Raw genomic sequence first — 15,293 nt, 5'->3', positions numbered from 1 at the left:
GTAGAACAGGATAAGCGGCTAGAGATAATGGATGGATGGATACGAACAGGAGTAGTATTTGTTTCTGCTTTAAAAATAGTTTGTAACGCAGTCCAGTCGCGTTAGCATCGAGAGCTAACCATCCATCTCTCCGTGCTCGCGCTCGTACTGTGTTGAATTGAAAAGCGCCCTCTGTCGGTCATGAAGAGGAAAAACAAAATGGTGCCTGGTGGGCGGGTCGAGTTCTGTGCAGCTCTAACGTGACACACTGAAGAAGCAGAAAGCAGAAGAAAGCTGAACAGAAAGAGAGAGAGATTAAACACACACACACACTTGTATGTAATTTATATATATATTAATTTATATTCCATTATTTCTACATGGACACGCGCGCGACCCGACACGTTAGAGCGCGTGCACGCGGACAGTGAGGGAAAGAGACTGAGAGACGCGATTTCTTTTGATATTCCTCCGTTTTCTCTCCTTTACAGGACTCTAAATCCACTTTGTTTCGCTTTGCACATCATCCGGACCGGATTTGGACTCATCCCAGACGGGACCACGGGTTTTCTGTGGTAATCTTTAACCAGAATCGGTTAAAAAAGGCTCAGAAACCCGGAGGAGTGTGATGAAGCGTGTGTAGTAGCGTGTGGAGAATATATGTTTTATTTTTATTTCAAAATAATAACAAACCCTTCACACACACACACAGAGACGTCAGTGGTTTTTTTCTTCTTCTTGGACACCCAGAAGATTTCCACAAGGTCACAAGTCAGCATGTTGAGATAATATTGTTGTTATTTACGACTCTTGGTCGTGTGGTAGAGAGAGAGAGAGCACAGAGCTAGCTCCGGGCTTTACTGCCTTTCTCACGCTTTATTTTGTGGCAAAAAAACCAAACAAAACACTCCACCAACTGCTGAAGAGGAAGAAGCATGGACATAATAGTAAAGGTAAGCTTTAATGTTCTTCATACAGCAGTACAAGTGCTGTGTTTATTTCCCCTGATGTGATGTGATGTGATGAGGGCTGAGTGTTCTGCTTGAGGTGTGTTAATGCTGCTGAGAGAGATCAGCTGCTGTTGGCAGACTGACACAGCTCTGTGTCGCACTGTATTATTATTATTATCTCCAAGATAATGTTTATTCATGATAAGGATGTCTGTATGGTCCTTTAACAGTTCAACATTACTGCATCACCACCACCATCTTTAAAAACTTCCCTCACCATGACATAATTATTAATCTCATTTTTACTCGCTCCTTTTCACGTTTATAAAATACATAACTGTTCGCAACTACGCAAACAAACGTTGCTAACCGGCATGGACGGGAAGAGGCCAACCGACACACCACATCCACAAAACGCAGCGTTATTGCTGATCAATCCTACCCGCTTTCTGACAAACCCCGCCTCATGGTTGATGATTGGCCAGCCGGAGCGTCTTCTCGACAACCGATTGGCTAGGCGTCCCGATTCCTGCGCACGGATTGGCTCGTGTTGTGACATCCCCAAACGCAGCGTCGTTCCCATTTTTTTGGGGTTTAAAATCCCATCCGTTTACGACAAATCCTGCCTCCTGAATGGTGATTGGTTGGTAAGCGCGTATCCTTAAAAAGATGATTGGCTGGTCTTCCGGATTCCTGTGCAAGGATTGGTTCGTTCTCTGGAATACCCAGAGCGCATAACAGTCAGAAGGACAAGCTAGCTGACTAGTACGACTGAGAAAAAAATAATTATTTTAAACTAATTATTTTTTAATTTTGTATTAAATAATGACTGAATATGCAGGTTTTTAAAATTTTAACATTCAGTAATTATTCACGTGAATTAATTGACGAGTAAGTCGTTGTAAATGTGGTTTATAAATGTAAACAGCTCTATTAATTTATTTATAAGTAAATATAATGTAAAAGAAAACAGGTAATAAAAACATTTTAACATCTTGCTCATGCTTCTCTAGGGAGATCTATCTATCTATCTATCTATCTATCTATCTATCTATCTATCTATCTATCTATCTATCTATCTATCTATTATAAATTATACATGTACACACACACACACACACTCCCCACTTTAATAGGTACTTGTTCTTGATTCTAAGATCCCTGTTCTTGGCTGCAGGAGTGGAACCTCCTGAGATGCTTTTCTGCTCACCACGGTTGTAAAGAGTGATTATATGAGTTGCTCTATCCTTCCTGGCAAAAAAGCTTGAACCAATCTGGCCGTTTCCCTCTGACCTCTCTTATCAACAAGGTGTTTATTTCCACCCACAGAACTGTCGCTCACTCATTGTTTTTTGTTTTTCACACCATTCTGTATAAACTCTAGAGACGTTTGTGTGTGAAAACCCCAGGAGATGAGCAGTTTCTGAAATACTCAGACCAACACCCATGCTACAGTGAAAGAAAGTCACACTTTGAGATCCCAATTTTCCCCCATTCTGATGTTTGAACATTGTGAACGTTAACTGAAGCTCTTGATTTGGATCTGCATGATTTGATGCATTATGCTGCTATCAAGGGATCGGCTGATTACAGAACTGCAGAAAAGAGCAGGTGGATGGGTGTACCTAATAAAGTACCTAATAATAATCAATTTGTATTACAAATAAGGAGTTTGACCAGGAAATTCGTTTAATATAAAAACACCAGAAACTTGATTTTAAATCCCTTTTTTTTCTGTCTTTCTCAAAGAGTACTGAATCACTTAGAAATAATCTTACTCTTAAACAAGCCAGATTAAATCAAGCCTTCACAAATGAATCGGGTTAAACATAACCAGCCTTGTTAAACCATGAAATGTTACTACTAAGTGTGTGTTTTACGAACGAGTCGTATCAGTCATTCTGTCTAAATCCAGCTGTTTTAGATACAGTATGTATGAATCTGAAAGCCTGTCTCTGGACAGCTAGCTAGTTTTAAAGAAAGAAGGAAAAAAAAGTGAATTTCTTTTACGTTATGAGTTTGACATGTATGTTTATAATGAGACATATGTTCAGCATTGTGTTGTCTGAGCTCTTTGTTCAGTTGTGTACGGGGTTTCTTTATAAAGCTGTCGCTCCTGAAGTGTTCCCTCCCTCGCTTGCCCCCTACCTCTGAATTAACATTATTATGTTAATGAAATTAGGTAAAAACGTGCCTGTTCAGGCTCATTACATCTCCTTCAGCTGTCACACGAGGTCAAGAACAAGCCATAAACCTTAAATCCCTCCCCGAAGAAAGAGAAAAAAAACAGCCATAAATTAACCTAACTGGACCTCGGTGTGTGTTTGGGTTTGTATTTGTACTTTGTCACATGGGAAGCTGTGATGGATCTCCATAAAACTGCTAAAACAACTCCAAGTCACTGAGACTAGTTTCCCCCTGTGTTTCCTCTTCCCTCGGTGTAGCTGCATGCCAAACCACTGAGCTGTTAGTGGATGTAACCGAGAGCCTGCGCTGCCAAAAAATGTCTTCAGTTCAAGCACTGGGTTTGTAATTACTAAGAAGGAAGTTAAGAGGGTTTTTTTTTTTTAATTATTATTTTTTTCCTTCCTGGAAATGTTTAGCTTGAGATTAAACATGGAGAAATGTACCACTCTGAAATGATGTGATTTTGATGCGATTACTGTCCTGCATGGTCTTCATTAGAGTTAATTGGTTATTCTGTAAATTAAATTTTTTTTTTTTGTTCATCAGTGATATGAACGTGTTCTAAAAACTCAATAACTGCTCGTGTCAGTGCGATGGAACTGTTTTAAAAGGTTCTTGCTACTAAAACCTCCTTAAAGTAAATCTCCAGTCTGAAACCCATTAAATAAAGTGATTGTGGTGCTAGTTTGTTGGTTGGTGCTCTGTTTGTGGTGTTACTGTGAGAAATTTCCGGTCGTCTGCTGTCCCGATGTCATAGACAGACGTTGCTAGTGATTATATTACAACACTCAGATTTTAACGTCGGCTCAGAAACCAAAAAGAGCAAGAGCTTTGACATTTTTCAGCAATGTTTAGCATCATATGAACAAGAAATCCAACTTGGATGTAGTGGAGATGTTGGGGATGCAAACGCTGGACTCCGAGTTCCCAGAATGCACTGCATCCTGCTATACGACTCCTCCGCATTCAGGTCAAGTCTCTGCTCGGATCGTCGGTGAACTATGAGATGGCAAGTGAAATTTGTGCCAGAGATCTGGACAGGTTCAAAGAATGTTTATCTTAATTTTTATCATCAAAATGGTTCTGCAAGATGTTCTGGATGGATTTTTTTTTTTTCTTTAACTGAAAGTCAAATTTAAACAGAATCAGAATCCGAATCAGAATTGAGTTTGTTTACATACAGGGAATTTGCTTTGGTGATTGGCGCTTGAACAGCGAAGATAAAAGAATTAAACAAAAAACAAACGGAAGTAGTTATGGAATAAAAAAAAATAAGAAGAATCTGAAATATACAAGTTTGAAAAGTGGATGTATTTAAGAGGTATGCGCAGATCATGTACACCTTGTAATTGTTACTTGTGAGTAGGGCTGTGCAATTAATCGAATTTTGATCACGATTTCGATTTTTGTGTCAAACGATCTCAAAATTCATATAATTGAGTTGAAACGATTATTTTGCCATTTGTCGGGGACGCGCACACGCAATACGTTTCCTTCCCGCGGGCCCATGCGCAGACTTGCCGACAACACTCACGCGGCGGAAGCAGTGTGTGTGTGTCTATAGGCCTCTGCATGCTCTTGCGACAAGGCTTTCGCAGACAGCTTTTCGCAGACAGTTGTAATTTATCGTTGAGCGGGGAGTAATAGGCGTGCGCGATGTTATTCACCGCCACAACGCAAGGGGGCGCGAAGTCGCTAGGAGTAGTTGGTGGGTGTGGTTAGTTGAGTGTTTATCCTCCGGTTACTTATAATGACTAGAACTGGAGTCGTATAGATGTACGTACTTCCTCAATCAACCGCTCTTCGTGCTGCTCCATCTTCGCTCGCGTTTTTAAAAATGCCGGTCGTGAAAACGAACCAAACCGGGAAAGTAGGGAAGCGGAAGTGCGTGTACAGCGGATGTAGAGTGGACCAATCAGAGCCCTCTTGTCTGCGGCGCTGTCTGCGAGGCTTCTGCGGTGGTCACAATTTTTGGGAGGTGCGCGCAGAGCGTCTGCGAAGGTGGGGGGGCTACGCAGACACTGTCTGCGATGCTATCTGCGAGGACTGGGTTGTCGGCATAAATTGGCCTAAAGGCTCTCCACTCACGCAGCTGAAAGGAGGAGAGATTGTGAATTGTTTGGCGCGAGGTAGGCTCGCAAGATGACAGAAGGAGGGCAGAATCGGTTGGTCGACAAAAAGGGACGAAAAACGTCTGTAATACGGGATCAGTTTGGATTCGAAGAATCCGACGTGGAACAGAAGCGCATCGTGTGTAAGATTTGCAATAAGGTAGCCTAGTATCTGCGCCTCTTGGCAACATCACAAACCTCTTCAACCACCTGAAACTGAGCCATAAAGTTATTCACGACGAAACAATAAAAAACAAACAAAATGATCAAGCCGATGGCAGTTGCTTTGCACCCATGCGATAGTGGGTGTTGTTTACAAAAATGTTTGATTTGGAATTTTGTAGTATTGCACTAAAGTGTACCAAAGTTTATTTTTGGATATTCTTTATATAAATAAGTACATTTATTTTATTTTTTTAAATATAGAGATTGTGGACAACTGGATAGAGTGTACATTTGTTTTTCTCTGTCTTATGTCAAAAGAATATTTTTATTTTGTTTTATACATCGCAAACTTAAATTTTTCTAGACTATTAATTATTTTCAGTTTGAAAGAAAGGTGAACGTAAATGATCAATAACAGAGTTTTTTTTTTTTTAAAGAGAAATGCTGAATAAATGCATTGTTTCAAAAAATCGTTTGAATAATCGTGATTTCAATATTGACTGAAATAATCGTGATTATTATTTTTTCCGTAATCGAGCAGCCCTACTTGTGAGCAAAAAACTGTTGAGCGTTCCCTTTTCCCCCCCACATTAAACATCGTCTCTGCATGTGTTCCCTTACAGTGACTCCGGACCTGAGTTTGGCTGTTCATACAGTGGAACGATTTAAAAAAAAAAAAGGACAGCAGGCTCTGAGCCCGACCTCCCTGTGGTTCCTCATGCTTAGCGTGGACTCTCGCCGCTTCGCTGCAGGATGGATGGTGTGGATCTGACGCTTCTCGTCTCTCGCCATACGCGCTTGCTGATCTGTGACTGCATCCTGTTCTTTTACGTTTATAAAAGAACTCCTCCTCTTTTGGGCTCAGGCCCTACAAAGTGCATCATCGATAACTGTTTATAAATACTATAGAAAATAATACGAGGCTCTCACCCAAACTTATTTTGCCAAATTTTTTCCCCCCCCCTTCAGTAAGTTTACATTTGGGAAGATGTCCCAAAACCCTGATGATAATGTGGAGTTTCTGGCTCCTCCTTCTCCTAAAAATGTGAATGGCTCTGGCTCGGACTCGATGCTGGGTGAGAAGCTGGGCGTTGAGGTCCGGCACCGCCGCCACACCATGGACAAAGATCTGAAGACGGCAGAGCACCGATTTTTCCGCCGCAGCGTCATTTGCGACTCTAACGTCACGGCGCTTGACCTCCCGAGCAAAGCCTGCATCCCTACTACGTCTCTCCCGTCTCCGTGCCCTGTGGGTTCGAGTTCGGCCCCTGACGACGCTCTGGACGTCTGTACAGCCGTTGTAGTAGAAGAACACGTGGAGGATGCGGTTGAAGTATGCGAACTCAATAGTGAAGAAAGGATAGACGAGCAGATCGTGTGTGTGCAGAACGAGAGTCTCAGGACTGCAGACACGCAGCCTGAAGTGACGAGTGTACCTGAGCGCGAAGGCGAAGTGCCGGAGAAATACGAGGAGGAAAAGGAAGCTGTGAAGGCTCGCATAGAAGCGGAGCAACGAGAGGCGGAGAAGAAGCAGGAGAAGAAGCAGGAGGACGAGGAGGTGGAAACCAAAGCCGTCGGGACGTCGCCGGACGGCCGCTTCCTGAAATTTGACATCGAGATCGGACGCGGCTCTTTCAAAACCGTCTACAAGGGCTTGGATACCGAGACGACCGTGGAAGTAGCGTGGTGCGAGCTTCAGGTAAGAATGAAAGATGAGAATCGAACAGTAGTCAAAGTGGCTGTGGTAGCTGCAGGGCATCGGAGTATTAAAATGAAAACCGCACATTGAGAAAAACAGGTTTTTGCAGTGTTGAAACTGAGCAGCGCAGAAAGCAGGAAGTCTCATCACTTGACTCCTGCAGAGTGTTTGTGTTTGTTGCTGAGATTCTCGTGGTGCATCATGAAGGTCATTGAAGAAGAAGAGGGAACCTCCGCTACTCAGAAGAGGGAACCTCCGCTGCTCAGAAGAGGTTGATAGCTGAATAACACTTCATATTTGGCAGAAATGACTCTTCTGTCTTCTCAAAATGTCAGTCTTAGTTTCCGAGTGATCGTCAGGTTACGTTGGGGCATACGGGTCAGGCTTTTAGTGTAGAAGTGCAAATCTGACTCAGAGTAATAGCAAAAGAAATGAGTTCTGGATTTCTGAGTGTTTCTTGGTTGAAGTTCTGCAGCCAGGCTTTGAGGAGGAGGAACCCTACTGCACATGTCCCAGGCTTATTTAGCCTTAGGGGGTCTCGATGGCAGTGACGCATGGAGCCGTGCGTGCAAATTGGCACGTTTGTGCGCTCTCCGCCAGAGATCGTGGGGGCGCATTCTTAGATAAATCAATCCTGATTTCAGAGCAGAACCCTAAGTGTCTCAGGGGGGTTAGAGGTCAAGTGGGTGTATCAGGGGGTTTGGCCACCATGAGCTAGAAGCCTGTGTGTGTGAGAGAGACTGAGGAAGGAATAGAGGCCTGGTTTGTATGAAGCCCTAGAGAGATCTGCAGTGTAATTGCTCTGAAATCAAACCCGAGGTGAAAGATTTAAAGCAGACGAGCTTATTCTTTTTTTTTTTGGGTAAACTATTTTCTTCCAAGTGTGAAAGAAGCGAGGGACTTTCCACTCTGGAATCACGACCGAATCCCATGTTGTATTTTCATCGATAGAGTAGGTCGATATTGATCTGTGTTACATATTTCTAGCTCCGTCCAGGTCTGTTGTTGTTCTCTTTTAGCTCTTGCCCCCAATGATGCCAACCCATGCCTAATCTGGAACCATTTACTCTGCTCTCTTTCACCACAAAAAAAAAAAATCACTTTCTTGATCAGTTTGCTTCCCAGAACCAAAAATTTCCAGATTAATATCACAACCATGCCTCCGTGATCTGCGAGAGAGAGAGAGAGAGAGAGAGAAACACGAAACGGTGAATTTGGATTAAATTGAAAATCCATTCTGGGAAGTTGTCTGTCCCCCCCACCCCCACCCCCACCCCACCCTCCTTCACTGACTATGAAAAATGTGCAACTTTCCTGGAATTGGGCTATTTGTGTATCGCTAAGTTTCTTTTCCAAGAAGTATTTTTATTTTATTTTTTGCAGAATTTACACTACCGTTCAAAAGTTTGGGGTCACTTTGAAATGTCCTTATTTTTGAAAGAAAAGCACTGTTCTTTTCAATGAAGATCGCTTTAAACTAATCAGAAATCCACTCTATACATTGCTAATGTGGTAAATGACTATTCTAGCTGCAAATGTGTGGTTTTTGGTGCAATATCTCCATAGGTGTATAGAGGCCCATTTCCAGCAACTCTCACTCCAGTGTTCTAATGGTACAATGTGTTTGCTCATTGCCTCAGAAGGCTAATGGATGATTAGAAAACCCTTGTACAATCATGTTAGCACAGCTGAAAACAGTTGAGCTCTTTAGAGAAGCTATAAAACTGACCTTCCTTTGAGCAGATTGAGGCCCTGTCCACACGGCAACGGATTCAGGTGAATCCGATAAAATTGTTTATCGTTTCGGCCTGGCGTCCACATGGCACCGGCGTTTTGGGTGCCCCAAAACGAAATCTTTTGAGAACGGGTTCCAGAGTGGAAAGATCTGGCAACGGCGCCGTTGCGAAGTCGTCTGGATGAGTAGAACGGATTTGTTTACGATGACGTCACAACCACATGTGCTTCACGCCGGGTAGAAGTGTAACGAACTCGATGCGAGTTGTCAACAAATCCTATAACTTGGTTCATGAAACGCGCTTACAAAATATTTTCACTGCGAATATTTATTGTGTAATGGTGCAAAGTGAGAGTGAGAGAGAGAGAGAGTTAGGGCAGGTCCTACAATACATTCCTCAAAAAGGACGTAGAAGAACAAATTAATCCATCAACGTGTAGCATTCAATTTATTCCGGACCATTAAAGACGCCGCCTTCCGCGTAGAATCATGCGTCATCCTCGTTGCCATATTGGATGGGTCAAAGCGGAGAATAAAGATGCCTCATTCATGTGCTGCGTTTAACTGTACCAACAGGTTTGCCGTCCAAACGAGATCACATGGGATTACCTTTCACAGGTGAGACTGGAAAAATACTTTTCATTGTATTTGGTCATTATAATGTAATTTTACCAACAGATTTTTCTGACTTTGTGGCTAATATGAAGTCTCGCGCATAATAGTTTATGTGCATGCGTCCTTACTTCTTCTATTGTCCTGGTGTCTCCGAAGGGACCGTCTTACAGCGCCCCTAGAGGTGTGGCATGTGTATTGCACCGTTTTCAGCAAACGTTGCGTCGCCATATGTACCTGATATTTTACTGATCCGTTGCCCATGTGGACGCGATATTTTTTTAAATAACATCTCGTTGCCGTTGTCGTGTGGATGTAGCCCGAGTTTCTGGAGCATCACATTTGTGGGGTCGATTAAATGCTCAAAATGGCCAGAAAAATGTCTTGACTATATTTTCTATTCATTTTACAACTTATGGTGGGAAATAAAAGTGTGACTTTTCATGGAAAACACAAAATTGTCTGGGTGACCCCAAACCTTTGAACGGGAGTGTAAGTCTTAATTTTTACACAGATAGAAACCAGAAGAAAGATTTGTGAGGATTATTATCATCATCATCTCATCCAGCCAACAGGCGATGGATGAACTTTATATCATGTGTTGTCCATTGTTTGTCTGGCATCGTCCACATTTCATGAAATTTGCTTCTTCTCCCTCAATTCTTCATAGATTTTTATTCTTTTTGGCAGGAAGGTAGGTCCACCTAGGGTGCATATGGCTTCTGCACAAATTTGTATAATTGTAATTAATAATGAAGATATGGTGTAATTAATCAATCCCTAATGAGCAGTTTCCACACATCACTTCTTCAATTCTTCACCGATTTTGATTCTTTCTAGCATGAAGGCAGGGGTACCTAGGGTGCATTATAACTTCTACTCAGATTTGCATAATTACAATTATTAATGAAGTTATGGACTAATTAAGCCTTAATGCTTTAAGCAGTTCAACAAAAATCGCTTCTTCTCGGTCAGTTCCTCGCCGTTTTGGATTCTTTCTGGTAAATAGGTCGGTATTCCTAGGGTGGATATCGCTTCTATATAGCTTGCAGTGTTTATTGCGCAAGGAAGCTGGCCCACTTTAGATGGCGTTTGTCTTTTCTAAGCAGCAATCTAACCGCTTCGTACTACTTTATTTACTGTTGTTGTTATGAGCAGCCATTTTGATTTGACGGCACTTTCTGAGCTCAGTGTTGGAGTCCTGCGAGTAGGAATTCCCAGTTGTTTTCTTCGGCATTTGTTGGGTCAGAAATTACGAGTTATGACTTTTAGCGGAACACGGAGTTATATTTTAACAGTGCCATGGAGTTAATGCATGGATTTAAAAAAAAAAAAAGTATTTTTCTCTTGTAACTTCTCATTTTGTGTCCTATTTTTGGACCCTGTGGCTGTTAGTGCACTCATGAGCCGGTTATCGTACTCCTGCCTCTCCTCTTACGCTTCACTCATCCCGTATCTCCCACTTTTCTTTTGGAGCTGTGCCAGCTATGCAGTTGTAAGCATGTGGGAGCGTGTCTTTGATTTTCCCACTTCTTCTTCATTAACCACAACACACACACACACATGCAGACGAGTGATGAATGTTCTTCGTGCTCCATAATTTTACTGTTGCGATTTAAAACGTCACTGCAATACCGTCAGCCGGTGTAGATAGAGCAGGAGATCATCCATGACATCATTTAAGAGTTATGCCCCAGTGAGAAGTAAAAGGTGGCGTCATGTGTGAATAAAGGATGTGAATCAAGTGGGTGAGGAAGAAACACGAGTTCTATGGATCTCTTTGGGCCATGACTGTTTCCCGTTTAATTGTTGGACTTTGTTCTGAGGAGGAAGACAATTGGAATGACAACATTTCCTTCATTTATATCATAGTGTCCTTCCTAATAGTGTGCGTGTTTGTTTGTTTGCCAAGACTGGAAGGAAGAGTCACTATCCGGGAATGGAAATGTGCTGTGTTGCTTCGGTTTGTGTTAAGTCACCCTTTCTTTGCAACCTCCTACAATAAAATCTAAACAAAATTCATATTAAAAGTTTGTGCACCCCATGATAGCGGCGATTAACTTTCTAGCCAAAGGATGTTTAACGTGTGAGGGTTCAGAAAGTCATGCAGCAAGACTAAAATTAAGGTGAATAAGAGAGACTTTGTATTCATGCTGTTGAGTGCAAAAGTTTGTGCACCCCTTACGACAAGCTGAAGATGGGAAAAAATTCGTTTGCCTCAGTGGTTCACTTTAAATCATCGTTGCTGTGGGTGATGCCTGCGCTCCCAGCTATGGACTGCAGTGAGCTCGTTGCTCAATTTACATCGTGGTTGTCCAGCGCTCTGCGCTTTAGTGCTTGGCGTGATGTTCCGAGCGATGTTGCTCGGTGGCGTCGCGGCGGCTGTGCAGGCGGTTTGGGACACACCAGCGCTCTGCGTGGCGGAGCTTCTCTGCTCACTGTGTGGATCCACGGCGTGGTGTTCGAGCAATGTTGCTGACGGCGGCGGTGCTGGAGATGTGGGACTTGTTTTTGTGCGCCTTTTGGTGGGACTGTGGCTGCTACACCACGGGAATTACATCCTGACCCCTACTTGGTGGACTTTTTTTATTTGTATTATTTATTTATTTATTTTTGTCTTTCCTTGTCTATAATTGTAAAGCGTCCTTGGGTTTTTTGAAAGGCGCTATATAAATTTAACTTATTATTATTGTTTTTTTTTTTTTTTTGGCATGTGTATTTAATTTTTTTGGTTGATATTTTGGAATTCGGCCCCCCCCCCTTCACCTATTCAGAAGGTATGTGAGCTGCTTAAGGTGGGGTTTACATTAGACCATATCAGCGGATCATCAGATTAACGTTTTTAAAACGATTAGTGTGCACACAGCAACACCAATACACGATTCGCGTGCACACAGCAACACCAATACACGGATACGCTCGGCTCCGCAGGCATCCTGCGCTCCAAATCACTCCGCCCTGAACAGCGAGTGCCCTCTGGAGGGTGCGCACTCCGGCCCTGCGCAGCTCACAGAGCACGCAAGTGAAGTGCACAAGCCACGATTCGGGACTGAGCCGCTGTGTGTGTGATCCCAGCGCATATCACTTACCACTTGCAAGTGGAAGGATGGCAAGCCTAAAGACAATCATAACTACACAATGGGCAGTATTTGCATCAGTATTTGCAGTATTTTCATACTTTTATACTCTTTAATGAAAGGTGATACAAGGTGGAAGTCCGCGCCGTTTTTCAGCAGTCGCGTCACATGACCAGTGCCAGCGAATCAGGAAGGTGGAGGTCACAGTGACGTTGTCCAATGACGACGCCAGCTAGAGCTCAGCACAGCGTATCCGCGTATTCTCAATGTTTACACAGCACCGGACCAGACACGATCTGGATTGAATACGTGGACCCTGGCGGATTCCCGTTTCCCGGCATTTCCAGGCGTTTTAATGTAAACGGACAGTGCATCCGCGAAGAAAACGAGACAGATACGGTCTAATGTAAACTTGGCCTAAGAGAACTCCTGCACTCAGCTGTAGGTAGCATGGTTATCTAAATAGCAGCAAGCTTTCAAACCTTTGAAGTAAAAACCAAACATTAGCCAAAGGGGAGGGGGTGGTGGGTTCAAATTTACTCCTAAATGAGATAAGACAGGAAATACCAGGTGTGCTTGCTCAGGTGTTCAGTGACTGTGTAGACGTTGCGAGAATGCAGTTTCCAGGCACATGCAATCCCTCATAAGGAGGCTGGTTCGTTTTTTTTTTCCTGGAAAACCTTCACTGACATACCATAAAACGTCATTTTGGTTTAGTGCCGAAAATCTACGTAGGGGAGAATTATGACAAATGAGGTAAACTCTACTGAAGTTCTAGTGTTTCTGTAGACAGCGAGTGTACGTCCGACAGCAGTGTGAGGTAGTTGGACACACGCCCAGCCACTCACTTTATCATTGTGCTGGGCTGTTGTGGGACGGACTTTTTAAATCCCAAAACGACCCTGAATACATCTCTGCTAATGTAAAGCAGCCCCTACTCCCTTGAAAAGAATGTGTAATCTTTTTTTTTTTTTGTAGTTTTCCACGTCTGTCTCAGAAATGTAGAGAGCATCAGCTTGCCAGGACTTGCTCCTTCCATCTCTTGCTCCTATCATGCTCGACTCCTCTCCTCTCCTCTCATCTCGTCTCGTCTTGTCTCGTCATCTCCCAGATATCTGGGCTACATCATACGATGACGTGCTCTGTAATTCCACACATTTCATCAGGGACTCCAGTATATGAGAAAAGATGGGTTTAATCCCTCGTTCCTTTTACTGTAAATCTCCTAATATTCCCCCTTTATCTTCTTTCCGTGCACACGTGATTGAAGTGTGTTGGCAGGGTAGTAAATTCTTCGTGTTTTGCATTCCTTGTGCTTCTCACCCCAGCCCCCTCTGTTAAAACTAGCCTCTGGTTTTACCCATACACGCAGATGTGTATGTTCAATTTTCTTTATATTTAAAAAAAAAAAACTTAAAGGGTCTTGCTTGATCGCTCCAGTTATTCTTAAACCTCAAGTTTATTCCGATTATCTTTTCTTTTTCCTGGTTTTCTCTGTATTCTTTAATGCAAAAAGCAGCACGAACCTTGCCGCAAGCAGCGATCATCGGGGTCCAAATAGATTCGTGGAAGTTGCACAAAATGGTGGAATTCGAAGTGGTTCAACATCTTTAACAACATAAGTACAACAATGACCAATTTTAAAATTTTTAGCTACAGTGGTTCTGAATATTTTGTAATGTTTCAGTTATAGTGCCCCCTACAGGCAAAAGGTAATAAAACGTGCGACATTGGAATGTGATCATGATTAAGCATATTAAGGTTCATGAAACTAACTTTTCCATCACAAGATATTGCCATAGAGTCAATACGGACCATGCGCTAAAAATTCTTTGGCTTGATTTGCTGGAAAAGGTTTGATGAATCAAAATTCTTTTTGCAAATCTTTATCCGCATGGTCTGTCGACGATGTAAGATGATCAGGGTAATTTTTCTAATCTGAGTAGTGGGTGATTCTAGGACTCGAGTTGTCGTGTTTGGGCTCCCTAACATACATATAGTTTGGCTGAAATTTGGTGGCCGTTTTGGTGAAATGTAGACCAATGGGGCCAAGTGTAAGTATACCAAATTTCAGATTTTTATCTTCAGTGGTTTAACTTTGAAATATTGTCTGATCAAAATTATTTATATGATATTTAAAGATATTAGTCTGAAGATGCAGTCTACCAAATTTCGTACAAATTGGACAAACCGTGCAGGAGGAGATGGATTTTAAATGTTGAGGGGGAAAAAAAAAATCAACATGGTGGATAATACGACATGGGATCATTTTGGTCCGATAAGCTTTTTTTGTTAACCCTTTGATGCAAAACATATGCACACCTATTCTAATGTAGTCTGGCTAACGCGACTGCAAAGCTCTACGAGCTATTGGTCTGGCCAAGATATTCAGCCCAACCGTTTCCCAAAGTGCATGGTTGACCCGCCTCCCTGAAATGCCTCAGTTTGCTACTGGTCGAAGCCAGAAAAAGCTGTGACGAAGCTTAAACCAATCACATCACTCTTTCCTCTGATGTATGTGACGCGACGATAGGATTCTCGCTGAGCCCCATTGATTTGGCTACTAGCGGGGCTAACTGGTAGATTAAACTCTTATCAAAGCCGGTCGGGAGCAAGGCGAAAACGTCCTTCCTTTCAATAAATACCTCCAGGGCTGCTCTTTGCTCCGTTTTCAATGAGAACTTCCCGTTGAATGCTTTCAATACAGCATCTATGCGTAATAGATGCGGAAGCGTGAACGAAGCGCTTCCGGCATAGATTCTGTAAACAATCTATGGC

The 15,293-nt window shown here is 42.7% G+C and overlaps 1 protein-coding gene across 7 annotated transcripts in view; it reads left to right on the top strand.

Annotated features, from left to right (window-relative positions):
• Positions 1-247: 247 nt before the first annotated feature.
• wnk1b (WNK lysine deficient protein kinase 1b) overlaps positions 248-15,293 on the top strand; it is a 218,384-nt gene continuing 203,338 nt past the window's right edge. For all 7 annotated transcript variants that reach the window (XM_060903420.1, XM_060903417.1, XM_060903422.1 and 4 more), the window contains exons 1-2: positions 248-932; positions 6,016-7,091. In XM_060903420.1, coding sequence (XP_060759403.1) covers positions 6,381-7,091 — 711 coding nt within the window. In that variant the 5' untranslated portion in view covers positions 248-932; positions 6,016-6,380. The remainder of the gene's footprint in view (positions 933-6,015; positions 7,092-15,293) is intronic.

Source organism: Neoarius graeffei, chromosome 21, assembly GCF_027579695.1.
Source record: "Neoarius graeffei isolate fNeoGra1 chromosome 21, fNeoGra1.pri, whole genome shotgun sequence".
NCBI classification, from domain to species: Eukaryota; Metazoa; Chordata; class Actinopteri; order Siluriformes; family Ariidae; genus Neoarius; species Neoarius graeffei.
This window is presented reverse-complemented; position numbering and strand designations above follow the sequence as displayed.